The 23,445-nt window shown below is 39.0% G+C and overlaps 1 protein-coding gene across 6 annotated transcripts in view; it reads left to right on the plus strand.

Moving 5' to 3' along the window:
• The window catches only part of RRAGB (Ras related GTP binding B), a 49,985-nt gene extending 31,024 nt beyond the window's left edge, over nt 1–18,961 (plus strand). For all 6 annotated transcript variants that reach the window (XM_035288134.3, XM_008989379.4, XM_002762930.4 and 3 more), the window contains 5 exons: nt 11,492–11,587; nt 13,773–13,895; nt 16,047–16,138; nt 17,406–17,521; nt 18,427–18,961. In XM_035288134.3, coding sequence (XP_035144025.1) covers nt 11,492–11,587; nt 13,773–13,895; nt 16,047–16,138; nt 17,406–17,521; nt 18,427–18,524 — 525 coding nt within the window. In that variant the 3' untranslated portion in view covers nt 18,525–18,961. The remainder of the gene's footprint in view (nt 1–11,491; nt 11,588–13,772; nt 13,896–16,046; nt 16,139–17,405; nt 17,522–18,426) is intronic.
• Nucleotides 18,962–23,445: the final 4,484 nt, after the last annotated feature.

Consider the following 23,445-nt stretch of genomic DNA (forward strand, 5'->3'; position numbering starts at 1 on the left):
AAAATGCAAACCACTGGGAAATGAGATAAGTTTCATGAGACCTCTGCCATTGAATTGTTCAGCCTTCATGCTAGTACAGGCGCCTACAGGTAAAAACCAGCTGCAGCTGAAGCAAGTGGGTATATGCAGTACCCCATTTGTGGGCAAAAGGCCCAACCTTGACTGAGCTGGCTGGGGGAGCTGTCAATGAAATGTACTGAGGTCTTTGCAGGGGGACAGAAGGGAGCTACCTCAGCTCCTCTCCCAGGCCAACAGGAAAGCCATCTGCCTCCCCATCATGCCCTTGTTTTGTTGTTGTGGATATTGAGATCAGACAAGCATCTCTATCTGTAGGAATGCTGACATTTTGTGTAAGAGGGATTGTGACTTCTTGTGCAAGCCTGAACCCAGAGGGCACTGCTCTTGTGGAGATGTAGTCATCCTGAAGTGCTCCAGAACGACTGTCTACAGGCACACCCATGCTAAGTTCCTGGAACAGAAGCCCAGCTCTATCTGTAGTGGTGGGCAAGGGAGAGAAGTTTCCTTCTCTAGGTCCCTTTATGAGCACTGGAGCTGCCTGACTCCTGGGGTAGAACTGCAGTCTTTTCCCACTGAAGATGGCCTTGCACCTGTGACTCTGCTAAAGGAAATTTCCCACAAGTGGAAAGTTCTGGGACTCAAGGCCTGCAGTCTGGTTTCTTTTGTCCTACAGGGTGCTCCCTTGATGTGGTGCACTCCCCGTTTCCTTAGGTGTGGCAGTCCCTGAGGGCCAGACTACTGTGAATCCTGGGGCTCATCTGGTCTAGTCACCCTGTAGGGCTTCAACACTCTAGGCTGTTGCTGGGGGAATATCTGCAAGGCATCCAGTGATGTGAAGACACAAGGATTAAAGGTCCCTGACCAAAACAGTTTCACAATGGGTGCACATCTAGCATAGCACCCACTGCTATAGCTCAGGTCCATAGGGAAAGGGAAGGGACCTTGTATGAGCAAGATAATGCCTTTGAGGAGTTCCTAAATCACAGCCCATTCTGGTACTTGTGTTCATGAGTGCAAAGAAGCCCTTTTTGAGCTTGGATACTAGCAGTCTGCTGCAAAGGCCAGAGAAGCCAAGAGCACTTCCACCTACCCTTTCCACAGATTACTAAGTCTCTCAGGGTTTGATCTCGGCCTGCTTCTTGTTACTTTCTTTTTAATTTTTTGGTGTGTCACAGATTCTTTGACTGAACTCGCTGATAGGCTCCAGTACTCTCTGCTTAATATTCCATTTGGGTTATGATTACTTACTGTAAATTTGGTTCTTCCTTCTGAGAATTGGTCACTGATACTTCTTATCAGCCAACTGAAGAAGCTCTCTGATGCCTCAGCTGTGGACAGGTCTGCAGGATGTGTAGTGGTTTAGGCTCTGCTCTTGAGTTTCAGAGGGGGACAATGTTGGGTGAATATGGACCAAGCTGCCCTGCCCTCTCATCTCTCAGCAGTAGGTGTAAGCACAATCTATGATAAGGGTAGCAGGGGAATGACATAGATTCTGAAAGATTTCCCTGGTTAAAAATAACCTTAATGTGATGGCTTTCTCAAATCCCAGCTATAGTAGTAATGTACTTGGCACATGGATAGGCTCAAGGCCTCCTGATTAGCTGGGATGGTGTGGGTAAATGATGTTAGCTGAGGTTATGTAGAACGTTTCTCTTTCTTGAGTGGTGTGTTACTGTGTTAACAGATGTCATAATGGGCATATGTTGGCCTCTAGCCAGGAGGTGGCGTTTGCAAGAGAGCCAATTGCGATGGTGGCTGTGGGATTTGTGTGTGACTTATGATACCCAGGGGTAGTTACTTGTGTCTCAGGCAATGGGCAGGGCCAAAAGTCCCTATCTGTTGTGTTATGCTACCAAGGCAGGTGGAGGGGCAAAACCAGGTTGGGGCTGGGTCAAACAGATTTGCACTCTAGCTCCCCATGTGTAGGTATAAGCAGTGGTCCCAATGGGGCTTGGAGGGCAGTTCCCTGGCCACTAGGGTAATGTTCCAGGGAGAAGCACAACTGACTCTGCTGCACAAAAGAATCCACACTGGGAGAAGGAGTAGTAGGTGTCGGTGAGACCCACTCAACTCCCACACTCTTGATAAGGTGGGTTTCACACCCACCGTCTTCTGCATGCAACAGCTAGCTGGGTCCCATGCAGTCTGTTCAGAATGCAAAACTGCCCCAGGCCACAAGTCTTCCTGCTGCCTGAGATAGAAACCATGCCTTTTAGGCCTCACTTCTGTGTATTCGTGAAGCTGGGGCACTTGGCTCCTGCTCCTGTGGCAAGAGCATACTTCCCACTCACCGCTCAGTTCTGGCCAAGGGAATTTACCCCCACTCAAGAGATTAGAGTGCAAATCTCAGTTGGGAGCTTCTCCCAACCTACGACCACTGCCTGAGTTAGCTGTGAGGTTCCTCTACCAGGAATGGTTTCCTTTTGTCCCCAGTGGGGTTTCAGGGTACATGCAAAGTACTTCTCAATACCGCTCTTTTTCATATACTTCCCACTGTCACCAAATCATCTCCAGTGCTGGGTAGGGGTAAGGCTTTCTCCTGTGGCCTGGCTTGCTCAGCTTCTCGGTGGGAACGTGTATCAAGGAGACATTCTCTCCAGCTTTCATGCTCTGGAGACTCACAGTGGTCTGCCTGGCTCATGGTGTGGGTTGCTGCCCACCACTTCTTTCAAAGTGTCCAAAGTTTCTTTCAGTTTTTCTTTTGAGTTTCTGTGTTCCTTCTTGGATAAAAATTTACGCTGTGGATCTCTACACACTGCTCTTTACAAGCAGGTGAGTCCCGCTAACAATGCCTTCAGTCTACCATCCTGGAAAAAACAAATCACTTATAATGTTGATTAATCATCTTATTTTCTAAATGCGTATATAAAGATTCCCAAAGATAGATTGATGTTCTTCAAGATGCTTTAAGCTTAATTAAGGAAAGTATATTCTTTATTAAAAATGTAGACTTAGAAGTTTTAAGGTAAAAATGGTAGGGTTCTTCCTTAAATATCCATTTCAGGTAAGGTTGGTGCAAAACTAATTGCAATTTTGGACCATGAATTTTAAATCATTATAACTAGGCTCAAACACATCTTTATTAATCAAAATAGGAACCATTACAATCAACATATTTTTGCCAACAAGAAACAAGTTTGTTTAATCCTGTAGCACAAAAAGCCATGCTTTGGGATTTGCAGACTCTTGGAAAGCATTTTCTGCATCCTGCTGTCTGTGGAAGTGTTTTCCCTGCAAAAAGTTGTCAAGACACTTGAAGTGGTAGTCGGTTGGCAAAAGGTAAGGCGAATATGGTGGATGAGGCAAAACTTCATAGCCCAATTCATTCTACTTTTAAAGTGTTGACTGTGCAATGTGCAGTCAGGTGTTGTCATGGAGAATTGAGCCCTTTCTGTAACCATTGCTGGCTGCAGGCATTGCAGTTTTTGGTGCATCTCATTGATTTGCTGAGCATATTTATCATACGTAATGATTCCACCTGGATTTGGAAAGCTGTAGTGGATCAGACCGGCAGCAGACCACCAAACAGTGACCATGAGTCTTTTTGGTGCAAGTTTGGCTTTGGGAAGTGCTTTGGAGCTTCTTCTCAGTCTAACCACTGAACCGATTGTCACCAGTTGTTGTATACAATCCACTATTCCATGCACATCCCAATCCGATTGAGAAATTATTTGTTGTTGTTGTTGTGTAGAATAAGAGAAGACAACACTTCAAAACATTTTTTTTTTTGCTCAGCTCATGAGCAAACCTATTAAGCTTTTTCACCTTTCCAATTTGCTTCAAACACTGAACAAGCATAGAACAGTTGACGTTAATTTCTTTGGCAACTACTTCTCATGTAGTTGTAAGAGGATCAGCTTTGATGATTGCTCTCAGTTGATCATTGTCAGCTTCTGATGGCCAGCCACTATGCTACTCATCTTCAAGGCTCCTGTCTCCTTTGCAAAACATCTTGAACCACCACTGCACCATTTGTTCATTAGCAGTTTCTGAGCCAAATACATTGTTGATGTTCTGAGTTGTCTCTGCTGCTTTACGACCCATTTTGAACTCAAATAAGAAGATTGCTCTAATTTGCTTTTTGTCAAACATTATTTCCATAGTCTAAAATAAATATAAAATAAACAACAAGTAATAAGTCATTAGCAAAAAAAAACATAAAGCGAGAAATGGACATTAAAATGATGTATAACATAACCACATTTACTTAATAACGTATTCCAACATCAAATGGCAAATTTCAACAGTACAAAAACCACAATTACTCTTGCACCAACCTACTTATTTTCTTCTATGTGTGTAACTTAGGGTTCCCCAGGGAAACAGAAGTAATCTTGTGTGTGCGTGTGCACCCATGCATAGGAAGACAGGAAAGACAGGAAGAGACACACACACAGAGAAAGGGGTATTTATTTTAAGGTCGTCAACTGATTAAATAAGGCCCACTTATGTTATGGAGGGTAATCCTCTTTACTCAAAGTCTTGATTTGAGTGTTACTCTCAACTGAAAAATACCTTCACAGTGATATCTAGACTGCTGTTTGACCAAATGTCTGGATACTATGGTTTAGCTAAGTTAACACATAGAACTAAACATTATAGTCCACCCCTTGTCAACTTGGCACTCATACACATCTACTGAAACCATACTTAATCTCCAAATAAAAACAATAACAAGGTCACACTTCCACTTAACATGATACAGTAATCCTGCATTCAACCAAAAATCCACTAATTGTTTTCCCAGAAGACAATGTAAAGTTATTGGTTAATGTTTACTCTTCTCTTTTACATTACATGTAAAGTTAATACTTAAATATTGTGATATATCATATGTTCATGATAAGGGATTAGGAGGGAAAAATAAACATTTATTCTCTCTATATATATATACACACACACACATTAATAACAATCAAGATGAAATACTCATGACAATTGCAATTCTCATTTGCACAACTGGTCACGTGATTTTTAGCTGGCATTTATGACTGCCTTATTCAGTTCCAGATTACCTTTGCCCACAGCAAGTACCTCAGTTTGTTGTATTCTCTGGTAGGGCGACCCAAAACGATTAGTGGACTTTGCTGAACTGGGCATTGTCGTTTGCCATTGAGTTTAATCACAGAGCATGGTATTACTAAGAAACATCCTGGGAGCTCTCCTATGTTCCAAAAATACTCTTCTTCCTTACCTCCATTGTGGAGGAGAAATCCAGTTTCCCCATGGTAGTCAGGATCAGTTACTCCAGTCAGCATGGTAACTTCCTTCTTTGCTTGTTGATTCAGAGGCTTGAGGGACCCAAAGTGGTGGCTGGCAGTCATAACTTCCAATTCAATGGAATCACTTCCAGGTCAGTGGAATCACTGTGTCTCCTGGTAGACAGATTTGTGCCTTTGGAACTGAAACCTCTAGGCCAGCAGAGCATAAGGTCACAGGGGCAAGAAACAAAAACTTTGCTAGTGCGTCACTGGAGTTAGTGGTAGCTAACTTCATTTTCCACCCCATGAATCCTCACTATGAAAGAAAAAGCACCATTTACTGGACGCTGATTCAAAGTACGTACAGCCTCCTAGAGAACCTTGCCCTAGCTCTGCCAAGTATTGCAGCATAGTTGGCACTATAACTGTCTTCAAAAGGCCATTCTGACCAGGTATGATGTCTCATGCTTGTAGTTCTATCTACGTGGGAGAGTGAGGTGAGAGGACCTCCTAGCCTTGCTAGAATCCAGCCTAGGCAACATAGTGAGATGCATTTCTAATTAAAACCAAACAAAAGGCCATTCTGCCATTCTGTCAAGCCACCTGCTTTAGGATGGTGGGGAACATGGTAAGACTAGTGAGTTTCATGAGGATAAGCCCATTGCCTCACTATTTGCTGTGAAATGAGTTCCTTGATCAGAAGCAATGCTGTATATAATACTATGATGGTAGATGAGACATTCTGTAAATCCATGTATAGTTTTGGCAGGAGAAATGCATGCAGGGAAGGCAAGTTCATATCGAGAATGTGTAATTCAGTAATTGTGTCCCTTCCATGATGCAAGTAGACCAGTGTAATCAACCTGCCACCAGGTACTTAGCTGATCACCTTGGGGGATAGTGCCATATTAGGGACTCAGTGTTGGTCTCTATTGCTAACAGATTGAACACTCAGTATTAGCTGCAGTCAGGTCAGCCTTGGTAAGTGGAAGTCCATGGTGTTGAGCCCATACATAACAACCCTGCCACCATGGCCACTTTATTCATGAGCTCACTGGGCAGTTCCCAGCATGGCTGGAGAAAGAGGCTGAACAGGTCATCCTGGTTACTTGGTTATTAAAATCCTCCTCTGCTGAAGTCATTCTTTGGTGCCATTCATATGAGACACAAATATCTTTACATTTTTCACCGATTTAGGGAGGTCTGTTTATGTGCCTACCTCTTCCACAGACCTTTTTGTCACCAATTTTCTGATCATCTTCCTTCCAAGTTCCTAACAATCCAGAAAACCAGTAGCCATAGTTTGTGCATTAGTACCTAGTTGTATGTCTGGCCATTTCTTCTTTGTAGCAAAGCGAACAACCAGATGGTCAAAGTTTTGCCCATTGAGAGGATTTCCCTTTACTACTTTGTTTCAGGACTATCCCATACAGGGGCTGTGGTATTGCAGTTGTCCACTTGCAGATGGTCCCTGTGTATCAGCAGAACTATCTGTAAACCAGTCCTGAGTTCTCTTCCTTCTATGTCAGCTGATTGTGGGTAACTCCCCATAAGACCATAGTTGCAGGCTGGAAAACAGAGGGTAGTATAGGCCGGGCATGGTGGCTCATGCCTATAATCCCAGCCCTTTGGGAGGCTGAGGTGGGCAGATCACTTGAGGTCAGAAATTCAAGACCAGGCTGGCCAACATGGCAAAACCCCACCTTTACTAAAAATACAAAAATTAGCCGGGCATGGTGGTGTGCACCATGTGCCTATAGTCCCAGCAACTCAGGTGGCTGAGGCACAAGAATCGCTTGAACCTCAGAGACAGAGGTTGCAGTGAGCAGAGACTATGCCACTGCACTCCAGCTTGAGCAACAAAGTGATTAAAAAAAAAAAAAAGAGAGAGGGTAGTTTAGCAGGTATGGGGACTGTGGCAATGTTCCTTAAGTGTTCATCCAAGGCCTACTTGAGCCTGATCTCATATATACCACTTTAATTTGGTGATGGAGTCCTACTGTGTATACACAATTTTATGGCTTGGTAGGTCAAATAACACCCTGTTCATGATGAGTAGCTCAGGTCTCATGGTAACTTAGTGGTCCCTGATTAAGTATTCAGTCTATACTAAGACATAATAGCAAACCAAGAACTGTTTCCCAAAAGGCGTATAGTTATCTGTGAACAACAGCTGGGCTTTGCTTCAATGTCCTGAAGGATGTGCTCTAATTCACCTATGGGTGCTTGGCAGTGACTAAATGGCATCGCTATCTGCCACTGACACTTCAAGCACCACTGGATGTGCTGGATCATATGACCCAAGTGGTAAAGCAGCTTGAATAGCAGCCTGAATCTGTTGTGTAGAGCCACTTTCTGTTCTGCGACCCCTGTCAAAACTGTCAGGTTTTTGGGTCTCTTGGTAAATGGGCCAGAGTAACACAGTAAATGAAGACTGTGTTGCCTCCAAAATCCAGAGAGGCTTACTAGATATTGTGCCTCTTTCTGGGTTGTAGGAGGAGCCATATGCAACAACTTATCCTTTACCTTACAAGGGATATGTCTCCATATCACTGTACTAGAAATTCCACTGAGGTAGAAGGCCCCTGAATTTCTGTCAGATTTCCCATCCTCTGACATGCAGCTATGTTACCAATAAGTCTAATGTAGTTGCTGCTTCTTGCTCATTAGGTCCAATCAGCATAATGTCATCAGCGTAATGGAATAGCCTAATATCTTGTAAAAGAGAAAGGTGGTCAAGGTTCTTGTGAAACAAATTATGACATAGGACTAGAGAGCTGATATACCTCTGCAGCAGGACAGTGGTATTGCTGGACTTGCCCGCTGAAAGCAAACAACTTAGAGTGTACTTACAGTGGGCCTTAATAAAGACAGATGTGGAGAAAAGAGCATTTGTTAGAAAACTAGCTCCATACAGGTACCAGGGATGTGTTAATTTGTCCAAGCAATGAAACCACATTTGGCACAGCAGCTATAATTGCAGTCATGGTTAGTTAAGTTTATGATAATCCACTGCCCAGGAGTCATCTGTCTTCTACACAGGCTGAATAGGAGAGTTGAAAGAGGATATGGTGGGAATCACCAACTCTGCATCTTTCAAGTCTTTAATGGTGGCCCTAACCTCTGCAATCCCTCCAGGAATATGCAGTATTGCTTTTGATTACCATTTTCCTAGGTAGAAGTCATTCTAATGGGTTCTGCCTGGCTCTTCCACCACAATAACCTTCACTCCACAGGTCAAGGAACCAATGAGGGATTCTGACAGTTGTTGAGTATGTCTGTTTCAATTATATATTATGGAACAGGGAAAATAACCCACAAGAAGATTGCAAGGACTCACTGGACCTACATGAGACAGATCTGAGCTAGAACTCCATTGATTACTTAATCTTGATGAGGCCCTACTTTGACTGGTGGACCACAGTTACCTTTTAGGTATCCCTGGAATTAGGGTCAATTCAGAGCCAATGCCCAGTAGTAGATTATTTCCTTTTCCCTAATGCACAGTCACCCGGGTAAAAGGCCACATGGGTCCATTTGAAGGAGGCTGGGAGGAAGATTAACCATATAAATACTTGGCAGTATCCTAAGGGGACCCAGGCTCCCCTTCCTTCAAGGGGTCTGGGTTTGTAAACTGGTACAAATCTGGATATTGATTGAAAAGCTGTGACTCTCCAATTTAATAATTCAAATTAAATTTGTTATTGCTTGACCTAGAATTCTTCCACATATACAGATCAAGTAAGAATTTAGTAGACTTCCCATCCTTTTCACTTCTAAGAACATCATGATAACTGTCCAACACCATAGGTCTCTACAAGTCAGACTATTCTGATTAATGCTTTGACACTGCTTCAATTATAATACTATGCCCACCTTGTCTTTGGTGATTAAGTGCCCCCACTTGGTTCCTGCCATTCTAGGATCCAACTACTCCCATTGCATTTAGGTTTCCCAATTCAGTGCCAGCAGTTCCCACTATAAGTTCTAGCCTGTAGAGAAGAATGGTCACATAATTGAGGAAAGAAGCTGGAGCTGCCCTCACAAATTTATTTTTCACAGTCATGATGAAAGAAAGGTGTGTCTTCTAGAACCTCCCAGGTTTGGTGAGTAGGCCTTAAATAAACGTTTTAATACTCGAACATTCCAATGTCCCTAAAGCTGCTTCTTCTGCGGATCTCTTCTTCTAGAGTATACCAAGGCAGTTCTGGCATTTCAACTTCATGTCGTTTAGGCCATCTTTTAGTCCATGTTTCATCCAGCTGTTCAAACAAACTGTTAAACCTCTTTCTTACCCCATGGGCTGCAACATTAAGTGTGGAACCGCTGCTTGATGAGCTCATATCAGTAAATTCAGCCTAATCCAACTTTATATTTTTTCACCATTATCCCATACATTTAATACCTATTCCTATACATATTTCCTTGGTTTTTGTCAGTGTAAATTGGAGAAATTATGTAGTACTATGGAGTAGAGCATAATTCCTTTTGGGTCACCCTTCATACCTCACCTTTAGGAGTCTGCTGAGACTTGAATTAATTATAGGTCTAGAAGCAAAGAAGAATCATGGGGGTGAATCAGGAGTGTCTTGTGTGGCACATACCTCAGGGGTGTCTCAGGCCAAATAGAGTTAATCTCAGATATGGATGGAGTGGCTTCTTCTACTGGCAAAGACGACTCAGAATTTAAGGGTTCAATTTTGCCAGCTTCATCAGGATCTTCCCAAATAACTTCCATTCCAAATTTTAGAATCCTATTTCTTCCTGGTCAGTGCCCTCACTTTATTAGCAAACAACCTGTGAGGTTGTGAATTCAGTTTGCATTGTAATTCATCCACTTAAAGAGTGAGATTCTGAATTTGGTTTTCATCAGTCTCAGCTCTGCAACTATATGGGTAAGAGTTTTTTTTTCAGGGCAGTCATAGAAACTTTATGGTCATTCATAAAGCACTGATACTGATAATTCAAATCTCTTAGCCCATCCTTTCTCTACTTTATTCAGCACAATTAGCATCAGCCAGCCAATCTCATATTTGTTATTTTGACAAAAATATTCAAAATTATATATGTGGTCACCTGGAACCTTGCCTCTCAAAAGTATTTTATTAGGAATATCCAGTGGTAGTATTTTGTGCTCTGCTGCCACATCACATTATGGTTTGTCAGTACTCTTTTTTTTCTACTGGAAAGAGTCATTAGGGCCTTTAAATCTAATCATATTAGAGAACTAACCCCAGAACCAATTTAGAAACCATCCTTAAGATTCTTCTCTAGAATCACTGTCATTAGTAAGGTCTGTGTTAGGATTCTCCAGAATAACAGAATTAATAGAATATGTGAATATACATATACATATGTATGTGTGTGTGTGGCGCAGGGATGGTGCGGGGAGAGAGAGATTGAGAAAGATTGAGATTGATTTTAAGGAATTTTCTCAACTAATTGTAGAGACTAGCAAGTCCAAAATTTGCAGGGCAGGCCGACAGACTGGAGACCCACGGGACAGTTAATGCAGAGTTAATTTTGTGGTTCAAGTGATAAAGCATTGAGGCAGAATTCTTTTTTCTTGGGGAAATGTCAGGCTTTTTCTCTTAAGGCCTTCAACTGATTGGATGAGGCCCACCCACATTATAGAGAATACACTACTTTACTCAGAGTCTACAGAGTCTACTGATTTAAATGTTAATCTTAACTAAAAAATGCCTTTGCAACAACATACGGATTGGTGTTTAACCAAATGTCTGGGTACTGTGGCCTTGCCAACTTGACACGTAAAATTAATCATCACAGTGTGTATGTACATATTTAACACCAACCCACTGACTCCTGGCAAAATATCTGCGTATATGTTTATGTAGATATTTTTCCATATATATGTGTGTCTGAGAGAAATATATATACAAAGGTTAAAATATTTTCATTTATAAATTATTGATATGGGTATAACTATCTTAAAATGACCCAGATTTGGTGACTTGGAATGTTTGATGTATTTTAATAAGACTCCTCTGTATGATAAGCTTTGTTTATAAACATAGTGCTCATAGTGAGTATTCAGCATAAGCAGGATAGGACTGAAGAATTCTGGCTATTGCACTTTCAGATCTGACCTGAAATACTTTCTGCCATACTAGTTTGTGAAATAGACATACTTAAAATTCCTCTTAGAAAGGAATAAAAACTCTGGTTAAAATATGATAAAATAACTACATCTTAGATTGAAAGATGAACGTTATTATATGTTGATCAGTATGTTGGGCTTTTTAATTTAGATTTTTAAAGAGCGAGAAGAAGATTTGAGGCGTTTGTCTCGCCCATTGGAATGTTCTTGTTTCCGAACATCTATCTGGGATGAAACTCTCTATAAGGTGTGTATGTCTCCCTGAGTTCCCTCATTTTAAGAGCATGAAAAAAAACTAGAAGAATATTAACAAAACTAAAAGATTTTAAACTATTTCATAGCCACCTAGATTTGTTGTACTAAAAAGAGAAATAATCTGCAACAAATTGTTTGAAGAATATCAAACTTTAACAGACTTGGGTTTTGATACTAGATTGGGTCGACATAGTTACCAAATCACACTGAATTAGCCAGTTTGGTCATGATTAATTTGATACTGGTCTTTGTGATAAGCAGAGGTTTCACTTACTGGCCATCATCCATTTTGACCTGTTGTGGTCTCAATGCTGATTGGAGTTGTATCTAGTATTCAGGTACACTACACGTTATAAACTAGTCTGCCTAAGTTTGGATGGCAATAAAATGAAAATATTTAGGGAAGAGACTGGAGAAGGAGTCTTAGAATCAGACATATTATGCCTAGCATATGATATAATAGCTTCAACATTCATGCCAAATTGGAGACAAGCATTCTTTCAACCAGAAGTACTGTTCCCATTGCTGGAATGGATACCACACTGCTTACACTAATTACAGAGGTTACAACAATAGTTTTGTTATGGATGATGCTGAAATTACCTTATTGGGCACATATGCTCCTTATCCTGATTCCTCCGTTTCTCCTACTGATGTAGTTATTTGAAGGACTAGCTCCTTTTGGATCCTCCTATAGTTAACCCTTTCCTTCAGACTGCTTCTGGTATCCATTGACAAGTCTGACTCTGGGTAGGAAAGCACCCTTCTCTGTCACTGGTAGCTAAAGACTCAGTGTCAACAGCATCTGACAAGTATCTACAACCAAAAGCACAGAAACCTGACATGCCAAGGAGAAAAACCATTGGACTTTTAAATAGCATTGCTTTTTTTTTTAACTAATTCATTTTCCCCAATATTATGTTGACCCAGCCTCACTCTAATAACAGATCATTTTGAGATACCTGTCTAGGAAATACTGTTCTAGATTAATATGGGCCGAATTTCTCTCAAAGCCTTATTCCCATAGAACAGGTAACCGTGAATAAGGATGGACATGACGCACTGATAAGAACCAACTGCGGTGTGAAGGATGGCAATACATAACACGACCAAAGACAATTGGCTAATCACAACACTGCTGTGAGTGACAATGTCTCTGCTGTGGTTAGCTTTGGTGCCTTCTCCAAGGTAAATTCAGCAGTGACATTAACACCGACCTGGGAACTTGGAACCTGAACCCTCATGCCTAAGTAATAAAATTAATTGAAACAGAGACATGGCACTTCTATCTCTTACATCCATGTTGCATAGAGCTGACTTAAATTTTTATATTAAGTTTTATTCAACAAGCACTCATTACATACCTGCTTGATGCTGTTGGATACACAAATGACTAAGACCAGGTTCCTGCCCTCTCGTAGGGGAGAGAAGAACAAAGTACACCTTACCAGACAAATTGGAGTGAGAGTGAAGGAAGTATTATAATGAAAATACAAATCAAAGAGCCTACAAGAATAGAGGGAGAGTGTAGTTAATTTCAACTGCTTACATTAGTCATACTCCTGGATGAAGTCAGTTTTAGGCAAACACACAGACCATTTTGAATTCAATTGATCAATAATTTATGCAGATAACAACAGACCTTTGGGAATGATAATGCCACTAGTTTCTCTTTTAATGGTATATTATTCCATTGAGGGGAGGGGCCATTTGTCTATGTGGCTCTGCTATTTTCATAAAATTGATTCTTGGGTGTATGTTAAATATAGCATCATTACGTTCTGATCTTTAGAGAAATCTATACTGTTGGACTTAAATATTTGTTTAATGATTAGATTAGAAGCTTCTAAGCACAGTAGATCATATTTTTCAACTTTGTTCCTAAGGCAACATGATAGCATTAAATATTTGTTTGCTTCCAATTATCAGTGGAAAGAAGTTTCTCCAGCATTTTTCAAGTGTTTGAACTTAAAAAAATTTCAACTCAAGAGTAGAAATCAGATGCTAGCTTCATTTTCTCATTTCATTTGTGTTATATCATATTTAATGTCAGCATTTGTTTGGGACTGGATTATCATCATATTTTGCTGTCCACATGTTATAGTGTACTTACTCATTTCAAAGGTCTGGGACTGGCTAGCTGTTAATAATAGTACATTGTGTTTCTGTTCTGTTAGGCTTGGTCCAGCATAGTTTATCAGCTGATTCCCAATGTTCAGCAGCTAGAAATGAACCTAAGGAATTTTGCTGAAATTATCGAAGCAGATGAAGTACTTCTGTTTGAGAGAGCCACTTTTCTGGTAAGAACTTTCTCCGTTGCAGATGAACTTCACACTGTACCTTCTTTGTTTTCAGCAACAGAGAACAGCATGTCACTATTTTCAGGAAGAACCTTTTTTCCTCTTGTCAACTTCAGCATGTACAGCCTTATTTATAAAATAGTATTGTCAGCAAGTGACCCGAAAGAAGCTCTTTGGTGTGTAGCTCTTTAGAAGTTAGTGCACCTTAGATTTTTGCAGGTATGTCTTACTAGAGAGCTCAGATTATTTGTGCTAATAACTGTTCATTTGTGTTAATGGATTTCTATTTCCTGTGGACTTTTATTATGAAATATGGGATATTTTCCTTTTGAGAAAACTCACATCCTATCCTTTTCTCTAAAAGACTGATTGAAAACTTTTAATATAGAAGAGATGTTATGGTCATCTCAGTGATATAGGAGTTCACATGAAGAATTAGAGAGGGAAAGAGGCATGTTGGTATTTTAATTTTTCTTGTAAATTGAACTTAGCAACTATATTGGAGCCTACTGTTTATATAGCCCTGAAAGGGTAATGCAAAAACTGGTATTGTATTTGTAAATACATTTTAAAAATAGCAATAATAGAAACTAATTTAAGATTTCACAACACACTGCATAAGTAATTGCTAATTAGCCTTGGTAAATATAACTCTAAGAACAGTTCCCAGTGAATAATTTTTTTCTGAGCCTTGCCAATGCTTGGTGATTTTAGAAACAATTCTTAATCTCTAGGGGCTTGTTTTCCTTCTACAAATATCTGTATCATAGGTTTATTGTACCGATTAAAACGGGCCACAGGAATATTGAGCACCTAGCAAGCCTTGGCATTTAGTTGGTAAACTATTAAATATTGATTCCTTTTGCTACTGTAACAACAGGGCAGAGAATCCAGAGCACAATTTTCCCCTCTTCCTTTGTGGAAATATTATTTGTAACCCCAGAAGTATTTGGGAGCCATCCTTCTTGCTAGCTGGTACAGATGGCACAAGGAGTCCTAATTAGAGTATCTTTTTGTCTCAGCCCACTGGCAGAGGTCACTTGCTTGGAACTGTGCTACCCTGAGCCTGTTTTTCCTTCTAGTATAAGTAGCAGTGAGCAGAAAGCTATTCTGTCTTGATATATGTGGCAGGACCAAAACCTTCTTCAGCAGTATTCTCCTACCATGTCTGCTACACATGGTTGTAGAGGTTAACCTAATATAAGCTCCCTGTTCCTCACTAAAAGTAACACATAGTTTTTGTTTCTCTTGAGACCAAGTTTAGAGGTGACTGAACATTTTCATTGAGGTGGGGTAAAGTCAAGCAAGGGGAATTTGTTCTTCCATTGGTTTAGAAATTATGTTTTGAAATTTTCACATTGTGTCATGGAATTTCCCTATGAGTTTTCTTCTGGCGAGTGACTCAGTTTTGCTTCCTACTCTGCATTTGTATATTCAGCCTTTAGGTAATACTTGTGTAGTGTTATTAAAATCTGAAAATGTTAGAAAAAGTATTTTCAGCTGGTGTGGGTGTCCATCCTGAATAAGTTCATTTGTAAATAGTCCTCAGGGATTAGAATCAACCAGTTAAGCTTTTAAGATATAGTTCCAAAAGCTATTTGATTAGCTTGGCCTTTATTAAAATTAAACACATGAAATATTCCTCGAGAACAGCTAGTAATTTTTATTTGTTTTTCTTTTTGATTTGTACTTTTTAAAAACTGAAGACCAAAATAGGCAATACTTAAATGATTTAATAAACTTCTAGGACAATCCTGAAAATACTGCAAAAACCTTTATTTCAATGGTTGTGACAGTCATGGCCATTATGATATGGAAGCATCAAACACCCATTCATGCCCATAGCAAAAATATGAGAATATAGTACATAGGAATATGCAATGATATCTAAAATGGTTTGTCATTTAATAGTTTAGAGTTTAGATTTAATAAAATTAAAACCATACTAGATGGGCCATCCAAATAGATGTTGAAATCACACAGATTGTTAGTAAGATATAGGACAGAGGAAAAGAGACAACAAGCCAGGTAGCTCCCAAATCTACCTTGAAAACTAGAGTGACCAAGGGACTGACAAATGTCTGCTTTGAGGAATAGCAGAGGATGATATGACTGTTTTGCATGGATTCAAAGGACAATATTTTTTTATAGGTGATTTCTCACTATCAGTGTAAAGAACAGCGTGATGCTCATAGATTTGAGAAAATAAGCAACATTATTAAGCAGTTCAAGCTGAGCTGCAGGTAAGAGATCTTGTAGGTATGATCTACTCATCTCTTGAATAAAGTGTCATTTTTTAGAAGTTCAAAAAACTATAGTTTACTTCTATATTCAGAATAGTTCCTTCAGTCAAAGAGAAAGCTAAATTCTAAGGGCCCTCCAGTTGACCAAAGTGCAGGTCCTTGTCCTTTAATGTAAACTCAGCTGGTCCAGAAGCAGCATATGAAAAATATCCAAACAGAATATCCTTTTGAAATGATTGATACTATCTGGGAAGAAAGAAACAGAATATCCAAGAGAGTTTTGAAGAAGAAGAAGGAAGGAAGGAGAATTTGCCTTACTGAATACCAAAATTTATCTAAAACTACTACTTTAAGTGTTTACTATTTTAAGTAATTAAAATAGTGAAGTACTGATTCAGAAATGGTACAGAATAGAGAATCTGGAAATGTTTAATCATATTGTATTAGCTTTCATTAAATAAAATTTGAATCATAGCATTGTGAATATAGGAAAAGAATGGCTGAACATCGTAATTTAGCAAAGATTTAATAATCAAAATCTTTACCCTGATAAAAGTTTGATGCCAGAACAGCAGTATAAGCTTACTGTCTTTATGTCTTAGAACACTTTGAGACTTTCTGGAATGTTGTTATGCTAACATTTTTAGGAAGAAATAGCCAATGATAAGCAAATATAGTTACCTTGTTTTCAAAGAAATAGGATCATTTCTTGAATTTAAATGTAACTCTGAAAAGATACAGTTATTAATTTCAACAATAAGGAAATTTCAACTTAAGGTGCTTATTAAATACCGGAGAAGTCTTTTGAAAATGATTTTAAACATGGATCTAGGTCTAAGCCAATTTTCATTTCACAGTCAGTTTCAAGTGCTTTAGCCAGATGTGGTGGCATGCACCTCTGTAGTCCCAGCTACTTGGGAGACTTAGGCAGGAGGATCACTTGAGCCAGGATTTCAATGCTGCAGTGAGCCATGATCGCACCACTGCACTCCAGTCTGGGTGACAGAGTGAGACTCTGACGCGTAAAAGAAATAAATTGAAATTTTAAAAAATCAAATCCTGGCCCACTTTTGTCCCAGTTACTTTTCAAAATACAATAAATTCACTATAAAAGTTTCCTTGGAAAAAGTGGAGTTAGTGATTAACCATCTTAATGAAGTGGTGAATTGAGGTATAATGCTATAAAAAATGTTTAACATAAATGATAAAAAGCTTGTTACAGTGTTATTATTTTGTTGTTTACTCACTTTTCTTCTTTTTCCTATAGCAAGCTGGCTGCCTCTTTCCAGAGTATGGAAGTCAGGAATTCTAACTTCGCTGCTTTCATTGACATCTTTACATCCAACACTTACGTGATGGTTGTGATGTCTGATCCGTCCATTCGTAAGTTTAAACTTAGCTGACCTAGGTTCAAAGCCACATATTCTTTAAACAGTTGTACCAGAGGTAGTACTTTATTAGATGCTTGAAAGCTATTTTATAGTGGGGACGGTTATACAACAGCGTGAAGGCACTTAATCCCAATGAACTGTATGCTTAAAAATAATTAAAATAATAAAGTGTTATGTATATTTTACCAAAATAAAAAAAGACTATTTTAGTACTAGTGGTAGTTTTTATTTAATAGACTTATATTTTAAAGCTTAAAAATAATTTAGCCTCTAGGGTATTACGTTTTTCTTCATGGGAACTTCAAAAAGCAAGTCACTAAATCCAAGAATTTTAAAGAAAAGAGAACCCAAATCCATGATTTATGTTTCATATGGTATAGATTTTTAAAAGACTAGTCAATCTAAACTCTAAACTATTAAATGACAGACCATATTATATATCATTGCATATTCCTATGTACTATATTCTCATATTTTTGCTATGGGCATGAAGGGGTGTTTGATGCTTCCATACCATAATGGCCATGAGTGTCACACCATTGAAATAAAGGTTCTTGCAGTATTTTCAGGATGGTCCTAGAAGTTTAATCTCTCATCCATTGGCTTTTTCTACAGTTAATATTAAAATACAACAAATTTACAGGTTTTATGCTTTTAGCTCCAAACCAAAAGATTTTGGAAATTTATTTTGGAAAATTTTGTGTTTAGAATATGAATAAATCTTCTGCTTATTTGGAAAAATTAAACATTGATAACTTGGGACCTCCTATTTCTGTGTGTTCTCTGACATACATTGAGGGATTTGGCTCTCTTTTGTTTATTTGTTTTTACTAGTCAGACATTCCTTTGGCTGCCCATACTTAATTATGTTGGGTGTCTCCCCGCCCCTACCCTCAGCTTCTGCAGCTACTCTGATCAACATCCGCAATGCCAGGAAACACTTTGAAAAACTGGAAAGAGTGGATGGACCAAAGCAGTGTCTTCTCATGCGCTAAATATTGATGAATATTGTTTCACACAAAAATTTAAAGTTTCGTAATTAATCTTAATGTTGTATTCATATATGTAGGCTCTGAAATGTTGTGATGCTTATTGCTTCTGTATTTCTTCTCTACTCCCTAGTCTTAATGTTTAACCTTGAATGCTATTTACTTAAATAGCCGTTGAGGAGTTAGAAGACGAATTGTTGATGAAGTCGGTGTAACATAAAAGTAGGTGATATGTAAGTTTTCTGATGACAAGGTTCTAATAGTGTTTAAATGTACCAGCAACCTGGTTCTGATAGTTGTATTTGCCAAAGCCTTTCTCAGCATCATCTTGTATTCCTTATCAGATAGTAAGTAACCTGTAAGTTTGGAGTATTACTGTTTTCTCAGCATGCATTAAAAATATTCCTTAACTTCAATTGTAAATAAACTTTTGCTGTTACGGATTTCAGTGTCTATTTTTCTTTTCCTTGTTTTTTCAACTTTGTCCTAAGAAAGTAAAGGAATTTCACAGTTATCCTAGATGAAGTGGGCCTTCTGGTTGGGAAGGCACAGAATAAAGTTGGATGGGAAAGATATAGCCAGATTATGACCTTAAAGCTAGGCAGAATAATTCAGATATATGACATCTAAATTTGATAGGATATAGGAAAGCATTGTAGGCCTTTGAGCAAGGAAATGAAATGAACAGTTTTGAAAGAAAGTTAACCTAGACCATATGAATTGACTGATAGCAGGTGGGGAAGCTCTGGTAGTAATCCATGCTTGAAGTGTATTGAAAATGTATTCAGGATGCAACTGGAGAAGCAATGTATAAAAAGTGGAGGGAAAGTAGAATTTATGAGGTCCAGGAGTGGTTAATTGTATATATTCAATATCACCCAATGAAATATACCTACATTATTCTATTAAGCAGTATTAAAACCTTTTTCAAGCTGGCAATTGTCTTTAACTTTATCCACCAAGGAAAAAATGAAGCACTGTGAACTGTGAGAAACGGAGTTTGATAACACTAACTAGAATTGCTCAAAGCCCTAACCTTTTCAATGTCCATTTGAAAATTGAAAATAGAAGACAGAACCATTTAGGGAATCTACAGCACAGTAGACAGTAGACTCATCTCATTTCTCCTTCTCTATGTCATAAAGGAACTTCTAGACCACTGGTCTCTCACCTCTTCTCATCTTAATTATTCCCAGTTGAGGAATAAGTGGAGTTTTCACTGAGCAGCAAAAAAAAAAAAAAAAAAAAAAAAAAAAAAAAAAAACTGTTGTTTTGAGTGGTCTATGTTATGTAGACTAAAAACTCTCAACTTGTAAAAGAATTTTATGGGACTAATTCTGTCAGTAGCTGTGTGAATCTTCTGCAGAATGAGAGATCTAAGTGTTGTAGAGTCTCTATCCTGTTAGCATCTAGGAAAATGAAAAGAGTTCAGGAAAATGACAAGATATTGAACATGGGTGTATTCTGTGACTAGTAATGAGTCACGATTTGGCATGTTATCATTTTCAGTATCTGGGGTGGGATTTAGAAGTGGGATTCACTTCTAAATCAGACATTCATACTACTTGAATGTGTTCTTCTTAAGATAGATATTGATGCATATAGAGGCATTAAATTAGATGAACCCAGAAAAAATCATAGTTATATCTTTATCCTATTTGTCCTTAGTGCATTCAGTCCCTGCTCAGATTCTAGTTATAACTTGGTCATAGATGTTTTGAAAGGTTAGAAAAATGAGGTTCTTCTTATGGTGATGGCGAAATAGCTATTTTTGTCACTGAAGACAACAGAGTTTTGAGATATATATTTATCCAAAGATGCAGTCATTTAGAAACAGAGGTAGAATCAGGTAGATGGTGAAGGCGTTCACATAGAAACAGAGAGAAGAAATCAAAATTAGAAATAAAATGAAATGACACAATGGAATAATGCTTTTTATAGGCCATGTTAACTATGTCAGTAGGATAGCGCAGTGAGTCTCAAACTTAAGTATGCATCAGAATCACTTGGAGAGAGGCTTATTAAAACAGATTGCTGCCCCACCCCAAAAGTGTTAGGTTCAGCAGATGTAGGGTGAGGCTCATTAATCTGCACTTCTAGCACATTCCCAGATGATGCTGATCCTGCTGGTCCAGGGACTACACTTTGGAAACCACTGCTTTAGGGAAGAGAAGAGGAAATGTAGACATGGAAACAAGTATGGGAAAAACGTGTGTTCACCACTTTGGCAATAAAAAGTGAAGGCATTATACCACGTATGATATGTACATTTTAAACCACTGATTCTTAAAGTGATCTGTAAGTTTGAGAAGCACTGTTGTGGACAAAAGCAATCCCTGGGAAGCTTGTGTTCCATAGGTAATATGTAACTGGAAATCCTTGCTAGTATAAAGAGAGTATGGGTACTGATTTGTATTGGGACGATCTAACTTATTCCAGTTTCATCCAACTTTATTTGCTAACTCAATAGGACATAAAGAAAATTTAGGTGGATTGCCAAATGAAAATGGTGCTGTACTTTAGTTGAGTACTTGCTAAGTGTCAGGCTGTAAGTGCTTTATAAGGATTATCTCAGTTAATCTTTTACAAGAAACCCATGGCCTAAGTACTATCACTGTCTCCATTTTGAAGATGGGGAAACTGGGCTCAGAAAGGATAAGAAACTTGCTAATAGTTATTGTAGTAATGGCAAAGCTGGGATTTGAATTCAGTCTTAATTCCGGAGCTCATGCACTTAATCTTAACCTTAAAGTTACATGGCCTTCCTGAATGTAAGGGCCTATTCGGGGTGGAGAGTATGAGGTACACCCAAGTGTGGTACTTCACTGTGAGACTACCACTATTTGGCTACTATGAAATAGTAAAGCAAACACTTGTGAACTTATCTTACTCCTGGTTTCACTGGAGCATAGAAAGCCTTACCACAGTAGGCAGTACAAAGCAGTCACCAGGAAAGCAAAGCAAAAACCCCTCCAGCTTGAAGGATTTATGTGAAACAGTTTTTTGATATTTAGAAGTTTTGTCCATGAATTGGGGCAGTTATAGTCTCTACTTCTCTGGGGCCATTTATTAATAAAAATGAGAGGGAGAAAGTTTGTAACTAACTTTTTTTTTAAGTCCTTCAACAGTGCTTTGTGTAGGCCAGTTTATTATTTCCCACTCAAATTCCTGACTCCTCATTATAAAGCAAGAAGTGATTACGGCCCTCCTGTAGTCCTCACTAACAAAATTTCTGACCTCATTAATTAGTCAAAAGATGGTTTTTTAAACAAACCGTGCCTTACTATGTTTCAGACACTGTTTTTGGAGTCCAGGATACAAGAGTGAACAAAATAAAGCCCTGTACTCATGGAGTTTATATTCTAGGAAGAGGAGACAGACAACCAATTAAGTAAACATAATATATTAAGAGAGACAGTTATATGAAGAAAATTTAAGCAGTAATGAGGGAAGGGGCTGGGACAGGCAGAATAATGGCCCAGTAGAGGATTACATCTTAATCCCTGGACCTATGAATATGTTATATTGCATGGCAATGGGGAATTAAGCTTGCAGACAGAATATAGGCTACTAATCAGCTGCCCCCAAGATAAGGAAGTCATCCAGGTTTATCCAAATAGCCTAATGTAATCATAAGAGCCTTTCAAATGTGAAAGAGGGAGGTAAGAGAGTTAGTGTCAGATTGACTTGCTGTGAGAAAGACTCAATTTGCTGTTCTTTGCTTTGAAGATGGAGACAGGGGGCCTTGATCCAACAAATGTGAGCAGCCACTAGAAGCTGGAAAAGGCAGGGAAACTGATTCTTTCCTAGACTCTCAAGAAAGAAACAGAGCCCTGCTGACATCTGGATTTTAGCCCAGTGAAACCCACGTCAGACTTCTGACATCCGGAAATATAATAAATTTGTATTGTTTTAAGCCACTAAGTTTGGTGATTTGTTAGAGCAGCAATAGTAAACTATATTAATCAGGGTTCTCCAGAGAAACAGAACCAATAGGGTATGTGTGTGTGTGTGTATACAAATTTAGTATCAGGAATTGGATGACATAATTCTGGAGGCTGAGAAGTTCTAAGATCTATAGTCAGCAAGTTGAAGACCCAGGAGAGCATATGATGCAGTTACAGCCTGAGTCCAACAACCAGAGAACCAGGAGAACTGATAGTGTAAGCTCCAGTTTAAAAGCTGACAGGCTTGAGACTCAGAAAGAACAAGTGTTTCAGTTCAAGTCTGAATGCAGGAAAGACTGATGTCCTGGCTAAACACATTCAGGCAGGAGAAGTTCCCCCTTCTTAATGGGAGAGTCAGCCTTTTTTTTAAATTGTAATTTACATTCTGGGGTACATGTGCAGATCAGGCAGGACTGTTGCATAGGTACATTCATGGTAAGGTGGTTTGCTGCCTCCATCCCCCCATCACCTATACCTGACATTTCTCCCCAGGTTATCCCTCCCTACTCTCCCTCCCACTATTCCTCCCCTAGCCCCCCGCAATGGACCCCAGTGTGTGATGCTCCCATTTCTGTGTCCACATCTTCTCATTGTTCAACACCTACCTATGAGTGAGAACATGCGGTGTTTGATTTTCTGTTCTTGTGTCAGTTTTGCTGAGAATGATGGTTTCCAGGTTCATCGATGTCCCTACAAAGGACATGAACTTATCTTTTTTATAGTTGCATAGTATTCCATGGTGCATATGTGCCACATTTTCTTTGTCTAGTCTATCATCAATGGGCATTTGGGTTGGTTCCAGGTCTTTGCTGTTTACAAATGTAAACAGTACTGCAGTGAACATGCATATGCATATGTCTTTATAATAGAACAATTTATAATTCTTTGTGTATATACCCAGTAATGGGATTGCTGGGTCAAATGGAATTTCTATTTCCAGATCCTTGAACACTGTCTTCCACAATGGTTGAACAAATTTA

The sequence above is a fragment of the Callithrix jacchus genome, chromosome X (assembly GCF_049354715.1).
Source record: "Callithrix jacchus isolate 240 chromosome X, calJac240_pri, whole genome shotgun sequence".
Taxonomy (NCBI): Eukaryota; Metazoa; Chordata; class Mammalia; order Primates; family Cebidae; genus Callithrix; species Callithrix jacchus.